General features: G+C 40.2%; 1 protein-coding gene across 1 annotated transcript in view; it reads left to right on the forward strand.

Annotated features, from left to right (window-relative positions):
- Positions 1-6,209: 6,209 nt before the first annotated feature.
- LOC121879332 (collagen alpha-2(I) chain-like) overlaps positions 6,210-20,556 on the forward strand; it is a 153,774-nt gene continuing 139,427 nt past the window's right edge. Inside the window, exon 1 of the mRNA XM_042385934.1 lies at positions 6,210-7,392. Coding sequence (XP_042241868.1) covers positions 6,354-7,392 — 1,039 coding nt within the window. The 5' untranslated portion in view covers positions 6,210-6,353. The remainder of the gene's footprint in view (positions 7,393-20,556) is intronic.

A 20,556-nucleotide genomic window follows, 5' to 3' on the forward strand; every position in this document is an offset into this window, starting at 1 on the left:
TTAATTAAGATAAATGTCAGATTTTTTTTCGATCTCATTTACATAAATATCAGTCCGTTAAACAAACAGCATAAATTAAAAGTACTTTAAGTTAAACAAAGTGAATCCTTCACCAAGTATTAACTGAAGAAACAGACGAAGTTACAAAATAAATCAGACAGGAGTAACAGGACCCAAAGACCACCACTTAGGTCTCTTGTACCGAAATGAACCAAGTGACTGGGTGAGATCTCAGCGAGACTCATAACGATTGGCGGACAAGCCAGGTTCTGGCCTGAGACCGATTTGGTTATAATTTTCACCACCAGGTCAAATAAAACTATTTATGTCGCTTCTCAACTGCCACTGGGTTAACTCGGAATGATTAACTTGCACATAAAACAGCTCTTGCATGTAAGGAGAGAGATAGGGCGTATTGTCCTTAATCAAAAACACCTGTAGTAACTTTTTTTCCGACCTGATAACTCTATAGTCAACTGTCCCTCTGATAAATTAGACCATATCTTTGGCACCTTATTTTCCTCTAACTCCACCTTAGACGATTCCATCTCTACCCCTCCTACTCCTGCTTCTCTGTTATGAGGGTCCGCCATAAGTTTCTGTTCTGGGTATGAAATAAGTTGGTTCGGATGGTATGCGGTTGGCTCGAGCAGTTTCGCTCATTTCTCGCCCACACTGACTGAGCCATCATTTATGTATTAAATTTGTTTTATTACATTGTGTATTTATTGTATAATGTTTGCATATACGTTAGATAAGTGGAATTAATGTCAGTAGGGTAATTTAGATAAAGTTTACGTTTTGGCCATCGGGATATGATACGTCAGTATTTGGCGGTAGTCGGTACTCGGTAGTCAGTCTTGGCACAGCTGTCTCTGGTGTTTTGGGAGTTGTTGGCATTTGACTATTGAGATTTGTTTTGCTTGATATTGGTTATGTGTGATCTTGTTGGTCTTTCAGTCCTTACTCAGCCACTTCCAAACATCTTGTCGTATTATTATAGTTATCTATTTTATTTTATGTATATATATGTGGTGGTGGGAATAAGTTAATAAATGTTTATATTTTTATTGACTTGTTTAGGATTTGACCTGTTAACTTGACCTTTGTTGGGAGAACTTGGGATTAAGAATATAATAATAATTACTGATATATTTGAAAGACTTCAGTGATTTGTGTTATGTAACGATCTACCCTATGGGCGCAACATAAATAATGGGGGCCTGACCAGGGAGCCTAAAGGTAATTTGTCAAGTTACAGGTTGAAAACAAACACCATCATTATATGGCATTGCTGTGTAATGTGTTATGACTGTGTCTGATATTAATCTAGTGTTCTGTTAGTTTTGCTACTGTGATTTTTTATGTGTAACCTAGTTACTGTTACTTGTCATTTGATTTGTTCAGTCATCATGTTTTCCCAGGAAAAATTCGTTAATGATCCCTCACTAGAGACTCTTTGCCCCTATCAGTTACGTAAAACAGACTGGATTAGCATTGCTAGCCATTATGGAATTAACGTTCAAAACGGTCAGCGTAAATCAGCAATGCAAAATGCTGTGCTTACAGAGTTGGTGCGGGAAGAAATTATTTCGGAAGAAGCCCTTCAATTACGTGTATTTGACACTGGAACTAGTGTGGACACTGGGAATAGTTTGGAACTACTTAAACTGGAAATGCAACATGAGTTAAGGATATATGAGGAAAATAGAGCACATGAGTTAGCCATGAAAGCACATGAGTTAGCCATGGAGGAGGACAAGCGAAAAGCCCTTGAGGTGCAAGGTAGAGCAGGAGTAGCAAGGCCTAGCAACAATGACAGTGTTCAGGACTGTGATCAGTCTGTGTTTGACATCACTGAACATTTGCGACTAGTATCTCAGTTTGACGAGGATGGCCCAGAAGAATTTTCCAGCAGTTCCAGAAGGTAGCTGTCATGGTTTATCATATGGAATCGTCTATGGTGTGGATTATGTTATATAAAGACTATAATATATTGTATTTCTTATATTTCTTACCGTAGAGTTCGATACCTTCACACTGGTTACTTACAGGAGATTATGGTGTATCTACGTAGAAATTCACTCCAGCACCCGACATTCCATGATTTATACTTGATAAATGATGATTTAATGAGTTCCATTAATTTCCAACATCCATCTAAGTTATTGGTTATACTTTGTCATAACCAATCAGTCATTACCTTTAGTAATAATAAGATAGGATCACAGATACGGGCAGATAATTGCACTTACATTTATTTGGCAAGCTTCCATACAATGATTTACAATTTGCATGGATATATGAGTCACTCACATTTACGCTGTAATAAAATTAAGCTTCTAAAAGAGGGAATTTTCAACTTGAGGACACATGTGATTACTCTACTATGGGTATGACTTAACAGAGCATTAATTCGTTTTCTGTGACAGCCTGAATCATCTCTTGCAATCACCACCTGTGCACGCCAAGGTGATGTACTTGATTCTATGATGCCTTCGGACAGTAAGCGTTGTATTTCTTTGGTAATGAAATTTTGGTCATCGGGGCTAAACTTCCAAGATTTGGTGGCTATCGGCTTTGCATCTCCTTGCATGTTTGCAAATAACAGTGGTTCTGACATACCTTCTGATGCCAGGCTACATACAGGCTTGTTACCAATGTTGGAAATCTTGAGCTCAGGTCTGGGTCCTCCATACTCTATGGTAACTGAGAAGTGTTGTTTTTGGAAATCTATGCCGAGAATAACATCACCACAAAGATTCTCAATGACGCCCTGACGTGTGTTTGGATAACGACTGTCATTCACATAGAGATCCACCGTACATTCACCTATCACAGAAGCCGTTGAAGAAGACATTGCCAGGGTTATACTTTGGGAAACGGGTTTGATGTGAAACTTAAGCCGATGGGCCACTCTCTTATCAATGAAACTCTCAGAACTTGCCGAATCAACAAGGCCGGAGATTCGTCTTCCATTTACCTTTAAGTTTGTAGCAGAGCAATTCAGGCAATGAGGAACAACAGCTGTGATGGCACAAAGAGTAGGAGATGAAATTGATGCCGTGACCTGTTTCTTACCCTTAGTCTGACAGACTTTTGCCCAGTGCCCAACATCGTTTCTTCGTGGTCATACTAGCAAGTGTTGAGTCCTAAACTGGATGTATATCTTGTTGATTAGTGTATGGAGACTTAACAGTTTCCTCCACACATCCTGAAGCTGCTGCAATGACAGGGCCTAGTGGCTGGAAGGCTTCCGAAGTACGCTGTGCAAGGTCCAAGGCTCTAGCTTGATCAAAGGCTTGACAGAGTGTGAGAGCCTGATTTTCCAATAGACGTTGACGTATATTTGCAGAAGACAGTCCGTTGCTGAAGGTATCCCGTACTAACTCTTCACGATATTCTTCAGCCGTGACAGCTTTTAGAGTACAATCTTTGCTGAGTCTGTGCAAGTCGCGAAGAAATTCATCCAGTGTCTCGGAAGGACGCTGACGTCTTGTGGCGAGCTGGTGTCTGGCGAATATCTCATTTTTCTTTTTCACATACACCTTCTTCAACACTTGTATAGCGGTTTCAAACTCCGTAGCATCAGCAAAGTATTCATACACCGTAGCAGACACATATTTTTTCAAACATCGTAGTTTGTCAGGCACTGTCTCCACACTCATCAATAAAGTTTTCAAAAGTTTTACGCCAATGCTTGTATTCCTTCTTAGCAGCTGGAGAATTTGGATCAAAAAGCTTGTCGGGGCAGAGTATGCGTTCCATGCTGCTAGTAGAATATGAATTGAATAAATTGTCGTATGATATCAAACACCTTCAGTAATCGAGGCTTTATTCAACTCATAAATCCATATACATCTGCAACAGAACAAAACCAAACCCAATTAGAACAAGAGAACATTTAGAGTAAAGGTAAACACAAACATAATTTATTCCATAATATGACAGTGCCCACCGTTTCTGTGTGGATGTCGGTCATGATAGAGTAACACGTTATAGTGCATCCTTCTTTCCTCACACAGCCAAACTGTGGAATACTTTGCCCTTTTCTGGGTTTCCATCCTCTTGCAATCTGTCTCACTTGAAAAAAAAAGATTTTCCGTCAGCTTCGTGGCGTAGATTACTATGGTTTTATTCCTCTAATTTTTAATTTGTTTACTCATATCCCCTCCTGGCCTCGTTGTGGGGGGAGGGGGATAAGAGTAAACAAACTAAAGGTGGATAGGGGTCTGGATATGGTAAGATGGACGTCCTTGAACAAACAAATCACCTTAGATGCACCAGACCCAAGTATATGCTGATAACCATATAGGAAAAAAGAAAACACGAAGTTCCCAAGTGCTTTCGTGTAAATCACATCTTTAGGGGTGAGAACAGACTCAGGAGTAGTTACTAACAAGGCTAATATATACAGCAAAGGACTGCTTTTAGTATCCTGGTGGTCTAGAGGTAGCGTTCCCCAGTCACAGTCGTGGGCCTTGGGTTTGAATCCTGGCGGGGTGAGGTGTTGATTATATGTAGAAGTCCACATGCTTTATTGGGCTAATGAAATATATATGGATCCTCGTGTTTCGAAGCCGGATTTGGTAAAACTTTACTCTGACCACCTAAGTGATACGGGTAGTCCCCATTAGAGGTTCATAGCGCCATAAGCTCGTGTGAAATATAACAGAGTCTAGGACTGCTTTTAGTATCCTGGTGGTCTAGAGGTAGCGTTCCCCGGTCACAGTCGTGGGTTCAAATCTTGGCTGGGTGAGGTGTTGACTACATATATATATATATATATATATATATATATATATATATATATATATATATATATATATATATATATATATATATATGTATATATATAACTATATAATTCATCTTCAGGGTGTTTTTTATATATATATATATATATATATATATATATATATATATATATATATATATATATATATATATATATATATATATATGTGTGTGTGTGTGTGTGTGTGTGTGTGTGTGTGTTTGAGCATATATGCTGATGCAATTGACTTTGCTCTTTATCCATACCAACGTATGGATAAAGAGCAACATTCACTTTGTAATGGTTCAACAAATCTCTTGCCATCATCAGACCTAAAACATAGAATTAAATACAATAGGTGAGTAATCTGCCTCGTCTGGATGAAACAACAGATGGTGCTTGGCCATCCCTACCATCCCCTGAACTACATATCCTTCCCTACAAAATTTTAGCTGTCTTTCTTCAAAAGTGTTTAAATGGATCCGAACCGCGTTCTGGGGACCACCAACTGCCCCGCCCCTCATGGAAGGACAAGAGATTATGCACGAAAGCGCTTGGGAATGTCGTGTTTTCTTGTTTCCTTGTGGTTATCAGCATATATATATATATATATATATATATATATATATATATATATATATATATATATATATATATATATATATATATATATATATATATATATATATATATATATATATATATATATATATATATATATATATATATATATATCATGTAACTCCACAATGGAAACGTGAATAAGATAAATTTTGGTATCAAAGGAGGCTACAATTAGCTAATTAATTCTTTTCTTGCTACTATGAATGATAATAAAAAAATCATGAATGAGAATAGAACTATTATAAACACTAGAGCACTAGAGTCGGTGTATATGGTTAAACATCTCTTCAACTGATACATCTAGATATTTTCATTACCTTTGATAGGTTCACATGAACATAAACTGCATGATGGGTATGAAAATAAGCCAATGTTAGAGATAAAAAAAAGTATATCTGGCGAATCTTATTTAATATTCTGCTTCACAAATGTTAGACCTACTCAGTATTTTAATTTCAGTCTTAAATTTAAGTGAATATTGTTAATAAGCAAAGAGATAAATGTAATGTTCTTTGGATGATTAAAAAAAATAATATTCAAGAACAGAAAGAGATAAATTATTTGTACAATTTTGATAATAAACGGCCTGGAATCCAATTAGATCTTGCTTTTCTACATTTTATTTTCGTATACTCTAGAGTGCTAAATATAGACACATGCAGTGCGTGTGTTATAGTTTGCAGGAGTGGGCGTGTGTAGTTTGACGACGGGCGTGCGTGAGGCGAGCTGAGATCAATGTTGCGCAGGAGCTGTCTCCCCCGCGCATAATAGTGGACACGGCCGCCGCCATATTGATCCAGGAGGCCGTCGCCAGAGCCGCGGCCGAGGTGGTGGCAGCAGCTCCCACGCTCCACCCAGCCTCTGTCTCGCCTTCTATATAGTGTCCCTTTCGCCCGTGCTACACTGTGATGTTTAATACCGAAATAGTAAAAACGGATAATTCTTAGTGACGATGTTCAGTTTTGCGAACAAAATGCTGAATGCCCTCGTGGGGAATGAAGAACCCACGTCCGGCACAGCAGGGGGCACCAGTGTGCCGGGGGCGCCGCGCCCCCAAGGCCCTGGACTCCTTCGGATGACTGGTCCTGGAGGCCCTCGTGCTCCAGTGCCCGGCATGACAGGATCCAGACCTCCTGGACCTGGAGGAAGTATGGGACCTGGTGGACCAGGAGCTCCAGGTGGACCTGGCGGACCAATGGGGCCTGGTGGTCCAATGGGTCCAGGCGGACCAATGGGTCCTGGCGGACCAATGGGTCCTGGAAGTGTGAGAGGACCTAGTGTTTCAATGGGTCCTGGTGGTTCAATGGGTCCTGGTGGTTCAATGGGTCCTGGTGGCACTATGGGTCCTGGTGGTACTATGGGTCCTGGTGGCACTATGGGTCCTGGTGGCACTATGGGTCCTGGTGGCACGATGGGTCCTGGTGGCACTATGGGTCCTGGTGGCACTATGGGTCCTGGTGGCTCTATGGGCCCTGGTGGCACTATGGGTCCTGGTGGCTCTATGGGCCCTGGTGGCACTATGGGTCATGGTGGCTCTATGGGCCCCGGTGGCACTATGGGTCATGGTGGCTCTATGGGTCCTGGTGGGGCAACAATGCCTGGCGGACCAGGTGGACCAATTGGTCCTGGAGGTCCCATGGGTGTTAATGGTCTTGGGGGACCTGGCATTAACCGTCCACCAGGACCAGGCATGGGTCCCAGACCTCCAGGGATGGGGGGACCAATGGGCCCCAGGCCCGGCATGCGCCCAGGCCCCAGAGGGATGCCTCCTGGTATGGGCCCTGGTGGTCCTCGGGGTATGCCGCCAGGCATGGGCCCCCGTCCAGGAATGGGTCCTCTCGGACCACGTGGGTTACCAATAAATGGGATGGGCGGGCCCCGCGGCCCTAGACCTGGAATGATGGGTCCCGTTGGAAGTCGAGGAGCAGCGCCTGGCCCAGGGATAATGGGAGCAAGTGGTCCTGGAGGACCACCTACCCCAGCAAATATGGGTAAGCTTTGTTCGTACTACCGACTTTCTTGCCTCTGTATAATGGCAGGGATACTGGAAAATAATGCTTTCAATACATAGGAACACTTACTGTAACAAGCGCTTGGTGTTTCCCTTTCATTCCTCCTTTACGCTTTATTATTATTATTAGTAGTAGTAGTAGTAGTAGTAGTAGTTGATATATATATAGGTACTATGGCAGTAAATGAAATATTGTAAGGATAAGAAGTGGTAGCTTAATGTAAATCTACATTGCCAGCCTCTGTTTCCAACATTAACACACTCCAGGATACAGAGATTTTAATCGTATGTTGATATGTCTGGTACACAATAGTTTTTTCTCACTTGTATACAGTTCAGCAATTTATTTTTTAAGGGTGATGTATGACTAACTATAGTTTGTTATAGTGGTGCATCTTTCTACTGCAGCAGTCAGTCACACCCTCTACTAATGTTCACTCCTAAAACATTATAATTATATACTCTCTTTTCTGTTTTATAAAATTTCTAAGCTTATCTCGAGTCTTTAATTTTAAAATTTTCATCAAATAATTTGATCGGTTTTAAGAGTTTTTTTTTGGGGTGCCATTAATATATCCACGGTAACTATATTTCCTTATACTAAGTTCGTTATTGTGCTGAGAAAACCCGAGGGAGGTATTGCTTTAGTTCCTGAAGACCATTAAGAAAATTGATGAATAAAGGATACTGTAAGCTTGTATTTGAGTCTTTCATTGGGGTGAGGTTATTCACACTGTTTCTTTAACAATTATCAAAGTTAGTTTTCTAACTGTTACATGCTTGTCCGTTATTAATATGTGATCATGTCGATTCCCTTCTTTCTTTTGAAGATAATCATCTTAAAGTCGTTGATGCTTTAATGTTTTTCATTGTCTTTCTATTCCATATTTAAGCAATAAAATCCTGTAACTCCTGATGACATCATCCGCACAATTTCCTCTTGATTGCCTGTGTGTAACCGAGTTATCTATAGGGTATCAACCCAATTAATTACCCAAATTTTAGTTTCATTATCACAAAACTATGAAACATTACTGAACCCTCAGTTCTCACCCTCACTACAGAAACCCAGAAATTTCGGGAATATATGGCAAGACGACCTAACACCCCCGACACCCTTTACATACAATACCCCTGATCAGACCATATTAACTTACCGCATCAACACTTTCACTCATATCTTCGTATTCCCAAAACCATTGTGAATATTTATCTTCGATGCTGATTACTAAATTATAGCACCTCACACCAGATGGTGATTCAAGTACAGCAACCAACTGTACTGTTGGTCTCTGATAGAACTATACCGTAGTGTTTATCACATTTTATGTGGTTAATCTGTTCCAGCTATTTATTTTTGTAATGGACGTTATTATAAATAAACTCCATAAATATTTACCTTTCAAGCCTCCTCATATGACTTTAGAATCTACAGTACTTCAACTTATCATTTTCAAAGAACCATGCAGGAGATACAGGATATGGTGCATAACCATTTCCATAGTCGCCCGCAGCTGCCTACCAAATTTTGGCTTTGTGTTCAAAACTCTAGATCCTTGTGAAAGGTTAGGAGATAATGCACGACTATCCCCTACTTCCACTGCACATCCCTACTAAATGTGAGCTCTCTAACTTCAAAACTGTGGACCTACCCATCAGTGGGGGACTCATGCTTGGTCCCTGCGGGGTCGATCCGACCTTCGTGGAAGGCTGAGAGACAGTGAACAATCACCGGCACCTTCCTACCAATTTTTATATATACAGTATATATATATATCATCAGTCCATATCCCTATTCACACGCAGAGGTCCAGGGTTCTATTCCCGACTACTGAGGTATTGTGTATATATATATATATGTATATATATATATATATATATATATATATATATATATATATATATATATATATATATATATATATATATATATATATATATATATATATATATGCTGATAACCACAGGGAAAAACGAAAACACGAAGTTCCCAAGCGCTTTCGTGTTTTCTTTTTTCCTTGTGGTTATCAGCATATACCTGGATCACGCGTACGTACAGTGATTTACTTGCATATATATATATATGTATATATACTTCATTTTTAGTCCATATAACACACGGAATTTGTGATATGGTCGGAAGTGCTCTTGTGGTATGGTCGGTAGTGTTCCCTGGTCCCATGCATTAGGTCAAGGGTTCGAGTCCTGGCTGGTGAGGTCGTTGATTATATGTATATATATATATATATATATATATATATATATATATATATATATATATATATATATATATATATATATATATATATACTGTATGTTCTATCTTCTTTCAATATTTGTGTACAATACCCAGTCATGCATCACTTTCTTTATATTAGTTGTGTTTCGTCCTCTCATAAATGCCTACCTGTTGCATAATTTGTTTTATGCACCTCGAGTGTGTGTTGTTTATGTGTCTTCATCCCAGCGTTTCATTTTACTTTTCTTACTCGTCTATATCATAAGTTTTATATCTCTTTTCCAAACCTATTTTAATTTCCCAAAATTTATTTCCGTTTTCTATTGAACATTCTCTGCCATTTCTTTAAAAAAGACCCACATTTTTATTAACACCACCCTGGCCGTAGGGGGTTATCTCTGTCTTGCTCGTGAACATTAATACCAATCTGTGGTTAATTTATTCATGGCGTTTATTAGTCTATAAAAATAACATTTACTGCTCCCAGTCTCACTCTAATACATAACACCTCGTACTCTTCCAAGCATCGCAGCTCTACGTGTCCATACTTGGCTTTCACGATTTTTTCATTCCACTTATATTTGTATTTCCCCGTCTGATAATATGTTCCTTTTTATTTAGTCTCACTTAGATCCATCTTATTGATTTCAGTCAAAGTAAACACGCCAATTAATGCTCATTCCCTCCTTATATACTTATAACTTTTGGAAGGAGGCAAATCTTTGTTGTATTTCTTCTGTTCTCCAGATGGTTACAACTGAATTCCGTTCTGTTAGTTTTGGTTCTATTTTCTTTAAATATGGTAAATATTTACCTTGGTCCAATACGCTGGGTCCCGCGGGCTTATGGAGAGGCTTCTACTACTGATGTATGTCTTTCTTTATTGTAATACTGTATACTGAATGGTGTCGCCACCTTTTTTGACAACTTGGGTGATATTGTCTCTTGTCTCTAATTAGAGGCCTCTCATTAATAATAATAATAATAATAATAATAATAATAACAATAATAATCATAATAATAATAATAATAATAATATCATTATTATTATTATTATTATTATTATTATTATTATTATTATTATTATTATTATTATTATTATTATTATTATCGTTGTTGTTGTTGTTGTTGTTTTTGTTCTTGTTGTTGTCAAGTTTTCACGATGACGGCAAGTTTAGGTACATGGTAATAAATGAGACGAAGGTAGACTACCAATATTCTAGGTTATGAGTTTTCCAGTATGGTCACCATCTTGAACATTTTATTATTTATTCATCTTTTAGACAGTTACCTAGTGGTATTTTCACAGAACTTTAAAGGAAAGTCACCCTCGGGGTTTATTCCTGCAACGTACTGTATATTTCAAGATGACAATACGTCATTCTAAATGGCCACCACGATATTTTATTTATTTATTTATTTAGTTATTTTTTAATGGGGAATAGCCCACCCGGGAACAGGTCATCGACCCACAACGGGACTGGGGAGGAGGGGGGGGGGGTGCAAAAAAAATAGTAGGAAAACGAAATTAAAAATAAAAAAGAGAAAGATTATATTAATCTTTTCTTAACACTCTGATTGCCAACACACCGTACAGGAGGGATACCCGTGATGTATAATTGTGGCCTGAAGCAATTTTTAGGTTATCTTTCTATTGCTTTCCTCAAATCGATTTTGCCAGGAAGTTTACGGACTAGATACTATTTAGGTTTTGTTAATCATGATAAGTTTTGAGGTGATATTACAACTTATTAAGTGACGTTTAAACCCGATATAAACTATTGATTATTGTATATTTTAACCTTATCCCTTTTCAAAGTACAGCATAACATAAGGTAGTGTTTCACTTACTTTATTTGCTCGTGTGCAGGTACGGTAGTTTGATTAACAGTGGTTCACTTGGCTCTTTACTTACTTGTACTGTACCCATTATTGTTATTATATTAGTTAGAGGGAATAGAAAGAGATATGGGCAAATTAAATTTATTCATCAAAGACGTAATCTGAAGTTATATGTGTTATCCATATTTCTAAGTAGAGATGCCGCGGGGGAGGGAATTCACTATACACCCGTACGACTACAGAAAAAAAAACATTCAATTAACCCAGCCGCGCCCAGTACGGTCGTCGCCTGCTCACGCAGATACCAGCCCACGCAGATGCCAACCCACACTACAATGCACCCAACGACGCTAAACTGACTGTACATATAACATCATCTCTTTGCTGTAGAGAGTATATTCTGAGGCACTTTTTCCACTGATTTGCTAGTTCACAATATGGGCGTAGTCAAGTCAGTTCTACGGACGGATCTATCTTCATGGCATTTGGTATAGGCAGGGATATAGTTACCCTCGATGGGATAACGAATTATGACGAATTGGAGTATTTGTCGCTTGACAGGTACTGTAAATACACAGGAACCCACAGGTAAATTTTCAAGATCCCCGTTGTAATGGTTTGCTATCGTCGGATTAGGCGTGCATGGGCGTGGGTGTCGGCGTCCCTTTTATTACATTAGACTAGAGGAGAAAAACACTAAACAGACATCAAATTATACTACATAAATATTTGGGAAAACAAAACATACGCGGTCACTTTAGCCAATTGCATCTGCATTATATGTCTTCAGTCTGGCGTACAGTTCATCTTCACTTTCACTATCCTATTCCACATGCTCAGAAATACAGTCTGCATCGTTTTCACATTCAGATCCACACAAACAGAGATCTGTGCAAGGCAAGTTACCACTATTTCTCCTGCATGAACATCTCTGGGATGAATAATTGGCTTTGCATTGACATCTGACCAACTCGATGATCGCCTATGGCACACGAAGAAGCTTTATTGTGACAGATAGTATCCAACCGTTGTCGTCGTGATAGGAAGAAGCTTTATTGTGACAGGTAGTATCCAACCAGTGTCGTCTTGATAGTAACTGTACTCCAGGGGATGAAATGGTGTTTGCTGCACGACAATGGCTTGGTGCCATACACGGCTTTGTACCCGCACTCGTTCAATTTGTTCTTCGAGAGCACAAAGCGTAGGAGGTAAGTTGTTGATCTCTGCTAGGTGTTTGTAAAACAAATGCCACCTCAGGTCAGGAATACTTGTGATGCAAATACCTCTTGGGCAGTATGCTGAGCAGACAAATTTGGCCAATGTCCCCTTCACCACCTGCGTTAGGTTGTCTTCTTCAGGTAGTTTCATCATTGCTTCAATAATGCCACCTTCAGCTTTTACGTGATGCTGAAACCATCTTGCTTTTCTTATTCCTGAAAATCTTTTGACATTATCAGTTCCAGTGAAAGCGTGGAAGATCGACAAAGCCTTTGCCTTTTCTTTACGTAATGCTCTCCAAAATGGATCTATTTCGACTTGTGTCGTTGCCATTGAAATTGTCTTTTTTCACAAGTTGTCAATGTGTGTGCAACTACCAGAACTAGGACATCTGTGTCTGGAGTGACAAACACTAGTTGTGCATCAGATATATCATCAGCGTGTCACCCACTTCGTGATTATTATCTTCAAATTACATGTACCGGGTTTTGCTTCTGGTGTAACCTGATGCTGATGTGATAACTCACCTATGTGAATTTTTGTTATAATTTTAAGTTTCTTCAGCAAGGTACTCTGTCACATCTGCTTTTGTCTTTTCATGCGCAATGAAGCGTCTCATCGGGTTGTGTGTGTGTGTGTGTGTGTGTGTGATGTTCATATCATCTGCAGCCCGGTACAGGTACTGAATGGGATATTTTCCTTGTCGTCGTTTCTCTCTGGTTTTACTCTTCAGTGAGTCTGCATTGCATGTATCGAAGACAACGATAACTTCGTCAAAGCTTGCTGTCAAACTCATAAACCTGTCGTTGAAATACTGACAGAGATATTTCACTGTTTTGATTGTCCCTGTATTTTTCGTCATCTTCTGGACAATCACATTCCGTCAACTATAACGACTTGTGATAGTGACAGCTGGTCCTGGATATCAGTGGTGTCAATTTCGTTATAATCCCCGCATAATACTAACTTGGCACATGGGTACCTAACTCTGAGGTGGTCTGAGGTGGTCTGAAGTGTGTGTGTGTGTGTGTGTGTGCACAAGGTGGTGTAATGCATATAGTGTTGCAGCATTATGTTAGTGTTAAGGTGACCATAAGAGGTTGTATAGTTTGTTTGTTTTTTATATGTGATTATAATTGTGTTTTCGACAGCATAAGGATGTCATTACTGGGTGCGGTTGCCCACTCAGGTTGGTTCCTTAGGTAGGCTATGTTTAGGGCACCTTTTAGCTCCCTCCCCTTGTGGGGTGAGCAGAGTGGCTCAGCGAAAGTGCTGCTCAGTCTCACAGACAGGACCGGATTGCACTGCTTCCTAGATCCCAGTGCATAAGTGACCATCTTATCTGTGCCGCCCATGTGCAGAGTCGTCATAGGACTTTTGGGAATAAAGAGTATGATGAGCTGGGTGATGGCTGCGGGTGAGTTGATTTATGTGGTGAGGCAGGAGCGCAGACTGCAACCACACATCTTGGCTCTCCCTTTTCCTGATCCAGTGGTGCAAGTGTTGCAACGACTGGGAAGAGGGAGAGTTGCAATGGACTGCCGATAGCCTAGTTTGTTGGGCTTCTCCTTAGTAGTCTCTCCATTATGTATTGCTTTCTTCGGCCGGTGAAGAAGTTGGTTTCCCATGTTTGTCACCTCTTCTGCCTATATCACCGTTGGGGTCTTATTGGAGCTCTGTTGACATGTCTGCCTGATGTGGGGCTCCACCGCAGATTTTTTGTTCGAGGTTTACTCCTGTAGCCTTATACCTACCAAGGTTAATCCGCAAGGCAACGGGGCAGTGGCTGGTAGGTGCCAGGACGTATTCACATGCCAGTGGGCCTGTGCGCCGTCCCTCTGGGGCCCATTGCTACTTCGAGATTCCCTGCTGGTCTAGCGTGGGCCCATGAGGCACCCAGTTACCCTGTGTTGCCACGAGGAGGCACAACAGGAGTCTTGGCAGTGAAGAGTCTGTGTACTGGCAGGGGAAGACTTATGCAAGTTACTTCCCTGTTCGTCATGAGGGCTAGACTATACATACTCAAGTTGACCTTTGCAATAATACTTATGGCAGCAGCACCTGTGGGTAGCGATTTTTTAAAGTTTATACCATATGAGAAGGCAGAGCTGTAGTGTCACTCATAACTGCTACATACAGTAGGTTGTGCATGGTATATGCTTGAAATTTTCAGGCAAGTTAGTACAGTTAACAATAATCGCCTCATTAAGGGACTCGACCTGTAGTGTCAGCTACTGGTCAACAATGCTTTTGCAGAATAAAAATGTTACCACATTAAATCTTTTTCTTTTATTTTTTTTTCTTTGAAATGAAGAATAGACCTAAATGTTTGGCTCTATTACAAGCTCTATGTCAAGGCGGAGTAGCAACACAATTATTAGCGCTACAATATGACGAGTTCTCTGGTTTATACTGTAAGGGATGATTGTCGATTAAGAAAATATATTTGCAGTGAAATACTATACTATATATTCACAACAGAGATATTAAAGACATTGAATTATTCAAACACGGTACATGGTACACCACCGTGTTCAATTTGTTTAGAACCAGACAATTTAAATATGTAGTACGAGTATAAAGTTTAATAGTAACACCCGTAGCTTTACATATGTTAATTGGAGTTCCTATGAAATTAATATTTTTCATAAGTAATTATTCAGCCTCTGGTAATATTCACTAGAATATCAGCGACTGTAATATTTGCGAGCATAATCTATACAAAATTATTTTCTAAGATCGTCAGTCTGTTTTAAAACCTTACTTACATAATTGTTCTCTTCCTGGTCTCAAAAGGATTCACAAAGATATTGCACCATATCAACAAAATTAGCGAGTAACTTAATGTACGATATTTTCACAGATATTTACTAATTCGTTTATGTTTTATAAATTATAAAAGTGCGAAAACTGAGTTACCTTGACTAGTACAGGACTGGACTTGAATGTGTTTCCTTCTGGACTTATACTGTATTAGTAGGGTGTGTCATACGGAGGCGAATTTTTTTTTTTTGAGTTTGAAAAATCGGCCCATGGTATTAATGATGTAGTTCTATGTGCAGAATCATGTGATATCTTCAGATTTGAAAAGTTCTTATTTTTTGCTAGGTAAATTTTAACTTGAAATCTTATGAAAATTCAGTATTCCCACCCTTTTACCAACACCACTAAATAGCTTATTTAAAGTAAAGTAAATGCATCAGGTTAATTTATTAGGATGAAAATGATCCAGAATAGTGAAACGAATGATCTTGACACATTTATTAAATTTAATATTCCTTTAGAAAACAAAATCATCAAATAAAATAAGCTTTTAAAAACTGGTTTGCATTAATACGACCCGGTGCGTTGCTGCACACCATAGAGAACATGTTCTTCTTGCTTCTGTTTCTACCACCTCCTCAAGGACCACCTGAGCCTGGATGTAGCCTCCTCCTGGTTGGTACACGTGACTGTTGGCTCTCTTCACTTGCTGTACACAACGCTCTATACCTGGGTGTGCGAGAGGGCCAGGCAGGGACATGCATGAAGGTCCAGGAAAGCTCTGACTTGAACATTGGTGTGAGGCTGCAGGTAAGAGGGGGGGCTCACTGCCAGCCTGATGTTATCCAGATTCAGAGATCAGTGAGGGTGGTCTTAAATCTAGATTACCATAAAGCCCTCCTGACCCTGAAGGAATCGTCACCAACTGATTCGTCATGCCCAGATCCTCTCATAAGTCTCATATCCAAGATCTTTTTGACTGCCACTCTTCTCTCCTCTTCATCCTTACTGCAGAGCATTGTCTGCAGAACTGCCTCGGGATGAGCATACAAGGAAGATCTCCTCACAGTCTGCTCCACAATCTGAACAACCTTCCTTGGCTGACTCCTCAGGAGCTCAAGCTGGAAGAGAACATGCCTCGGACCTTCGGAGAACGATGACTTGACCTTGGTGTTGAACCAATTTGGCAAGTAGACACTCACGATGAATTGGACAATAAGTCTCAGGTTGTGAAACTGGTTCCCTTTCAGTTTATGATGAGCGACCCAAATTCTGCAGAACCTGAGAGCCGCAGAACCTGAGCCGTTGTGAGGCCACCTAGAATGTGAGACTGGACCTATCTGCAGGTAAGCAAGTCTATCCAGGCATGACCCCAGTTTTGATGGCACTGCAAATCATGTAACCATAGTACTGGTCAGTACTCAGGTCGTCAATGACAGTATGTGCAAGCTCAACGGAGGTGGGAGAGACCCAGCTGTGATTTTCAAAGCTCAGTTTATTTCTAACTCAGTGGCAGAGTCCAGCATCTTGCCAAGAGGACCAGACCATCTGTTGTTTGAAAGAGTCTTGCCATCCAGCTCCTGGGTCAGATGTCTGAGTGGCAACTCGTTGGTGTGGAGGTCACAAACAATCCAGACCAGCTTCCTCCCAATCTTCCGCTCTATCCACTGTATGACCCCCCTTGCCACCCTGTGTTCGTGTTGGTGCTGTCCCCTCCAATGGCCTGCAGGGTCTGGTCTACGTTCCTCTCTCTGAGCCAGTTCACAATGTTATCTGCCACTATCTCAGCTGGTTTCCTGATGTCATCTTTCTCTGGAGTGAAATGCCACAAATACTTCCCTCCTGGTTCACTGCAGCAGGAGTAGTGTTCCTCCTTCACCATGGCAGGGAACAACTTGTCAGAATCTCCAACTTTCCATGAACACTTTAGTGTCATCCCTTCTCCCATCAAAGAACAAACAATTGATTCCATTTTCTCTTATCCCTTATCAAACTCCTCTTCTAGGTTACTGACAAGTTTCTCCTGAGCTCTCCTTACTTTGTTATGATCTATCACCAGGTGAACATCATCAGGTGTTATCAAACCACCGTCAATCCAGGCAGCTGTTGCTATCTCTGCAGTTTCTCTGAGACCAGTGTGGTGTCGCATGCTGGCCAGAGCTATGCTCAGGATATCTTTCCTATTTCGAATCTTATGCCTGGAAGGTTTGGGATCATTATTTTCTGGGTTAGGGACAAAGTCACCATTCTCCTGGTCAGCACTCGGATCAGCCATGGGGAAGTCATTAAACTCTGAATCAGCTTGACTCCAATCATCGGCCTTTTTTACCTCACCCTGGGCCTTCTCAAGTCTCTTTTCCTCGGCAACTCTTCTCCTCTTCTGTCTCTCTGTGGCAGCCTCCTGTCTCTTGGACTCCGGAATATCTTGGCTAGAAATCATGAGAGCCCCTATACTGCCAGTCTTCTCTCTCTGTGCTTTGACAAATGCCAGTTCGATCGCAGGAATCTTCAGTTCACGCTTGCAAATACAGGAGATGGGGCCTCGGTTTACAGTCACGATCGCATCCAAACTCAGGACAGAGAACACCAGCACTTGCAAGTAATTATGTCAAATAACTGGTCCAGTTGTTGCAGCAAGCTGTCTAACTCCAAGTTTTCCTCTCCCAAGAGAGATATCTCTTGCCTTTTCCCAACTGGCTAGCAGTCTCTCACTAATCTTCTTCTGACTTGTTATGACTGGAGGCTTGAACTGAGCGTTAGCCAGAGTGTACTGTGCCAAGACAGCTTTGGTCATATCACTGGCAATGTCTTTGTTTGTGTAAGTTCTTTGGTTCTTTTCACTGATTTGCCTGATTAAAACACCGTATCTCAAAGCATCTCTCAATGTAGGCAACTCCGACTTCAGGAGCTCTCTCCCAGACCCAAGATAGTGACTGAGATGGCTGGATTTTTGGTTCCTCGTCCTGACACAAGCAGCCATCGCAAATATTATCAACTTATAAATGCATCAGAATCTGAAACAGAAAAAAATATTGTTAGTTGGGTTGTTAAAGAATGAAGTCAGAAAGCAATGTTCACTATTTAATTGTAATGCACTAATGCAGCTGTACGTTAGATGTTCGATAAATTTCACGCTAAAATTTACCTAGCAAAAGGTTGCAAAATATTGAAACTGAAATTATTTTCTGTTTATATACACTAAAATCTACCAAAAAAGTGATGGGCCATTAGTTTTAGCTGATCTTCCCTCCTATGACACACCTTACTGCATTAGCATTCTTACTCATTGAGGAGTTTATGTCATGATGATCAGTACAGTCTTGTATGCATTCATCCGTTTTGGTCAACCATTTCATCATTTTACGAAGTTTCGATTGTATCTCCTTTCGGTATGTGGTAAAACGCCTCTCTCTTGGATTGATAATTTGGGTTGTTTTACAGGTCATGAAGGGCGTATGGTTAATGAGTTCACGATTTGTATTATCATATTTAATGAGCCTCCCATTCTTATCCACAGAAACATCATTTGCAAGAAGGATTTACAGTTTCTGTCTACGTTGGTCTGAGCCTCAATAGAACTACATAAAAGACTCATAACCTCTTCCTGTGTGATTTCAGCTTCTGGAAGTATCTGGTCTCTTGAGAAAGGCTGATTACACAGGATAGGGGTTGAGCAAAATTTAATATCATGTTATTTAATGCCAAAAGATCACTAATATTTTTGACAACCATCCATTCAAGGGAGAGTGTATTATTGATGGCAAGGGAAACTCCTCTTTCTTGCCTTTCCATAGTAAGATTGTCCTCCCAGAAGAAAGTATAATCCAGTTCACCGATGGCAGCAATGTCAGCATTGTACCTAATTAGTTCTTGGGTCACCAGAGTCCTTCATCGTCAAATCCATTACGAGTCGAAGAGTTCATTATTGTGTAAGCCTTCTTTATAACAGCTGTTATTGGCGTGACTGTGTAATTATGGCTTTCGGAATAAAGAATGGGATTTAATGAGATTTAATGGGAATCAGTATACTGCCGTCAATCTTGAGCAGTACTGCTCCCGGTCCCATACCACTGGCGTCCATCTAAACATTGAAGCTTTTATTGAACTCAGGTGATTTCAAAATAGGTTTGGTTATTAAAAGGTTCTTTAAACGATTAAAAGCATCTTGGCACTTTACTTTTGGGCTGTCGAGGTCTGTTACACGAGAGGCTCCCTCAGCAAATTTAGGACAAGGCGACGATATACTGCACCATACCTAAATATCTTCTTAATTCTTTTCTGTTACCAGGGGATGTGGTCTTAAGTATGATATCTTCCTCAGCTGTGAATGAGGCCACCTGAACCTGTCACAATTGGTGTCCGAATTAGTGAATAGTAGCTTGGTCGAATAAACTTTGATCTGCTTACCCGTTGAATAGATCTTCTAGGAGCGACACCTGGTCAAATAGTCTAAATATGCTTTTACATTCGGTTGTTCAGATATCACACTGCTTATCATTCTTTGAAAAGAAGCAGGCAAATTTTTCATTCTGAGAGCATTACTGTTACCCTTGTGATTCTTATGTTCACTTTGCTTGTAGTTTATTTCCCTTCTAGTACTAATGTTCACATAAAGGCTCTATTTTCATTTGTTTTATTTTATTAACAAAATTAGATGCAAAGACTATAGGGTTTGGAGACGAATTAACCGACAATGGGCAATTGTCTGATTACGAGAGAAATAGGAAGTTATGTCAGAGTTCCTTCAGAGACACACGTGAATGTCTTAAGATATAGTGATGGACTGGCTAGGGGGCCCGGCTTGGTTTATGATGACGCGCTAACTGGACACGCAAGAGAGGTGCGAGAAAGTCATGGCAGTGTCATGAGATACATGACAAGAAAGTAATTACCATTGCTTAATTGCTCATTGTCTAATTAACTCGGATGATCAATATATATAATATTTTATGTAATTAGCCCACATTTATATAGTAGTTCCTGTCTATATGGTTGACAGAGGCTAATACATTACCATGTATCGGTAAAGTCCCTCCGAGGTGACAAAACATTAATTTCACTGGCGTTTTCTTGTCACAGTAA

This window comes from Homarus americanus, unplaced genomic scaffold, assembly GCF_018991925.1.
Source record: "Homarus americanus isolate GMGI-L3 unplaced genomic scaffold, GMGI_Hamer_2.0 scaffold16894, whole genome shotgun sequence".
NCBI lineage: Eukaryota > Metazoa > Arthropoda > Malacostraca > Decapoda > Nephropidae > Homarus > Homarus americanus.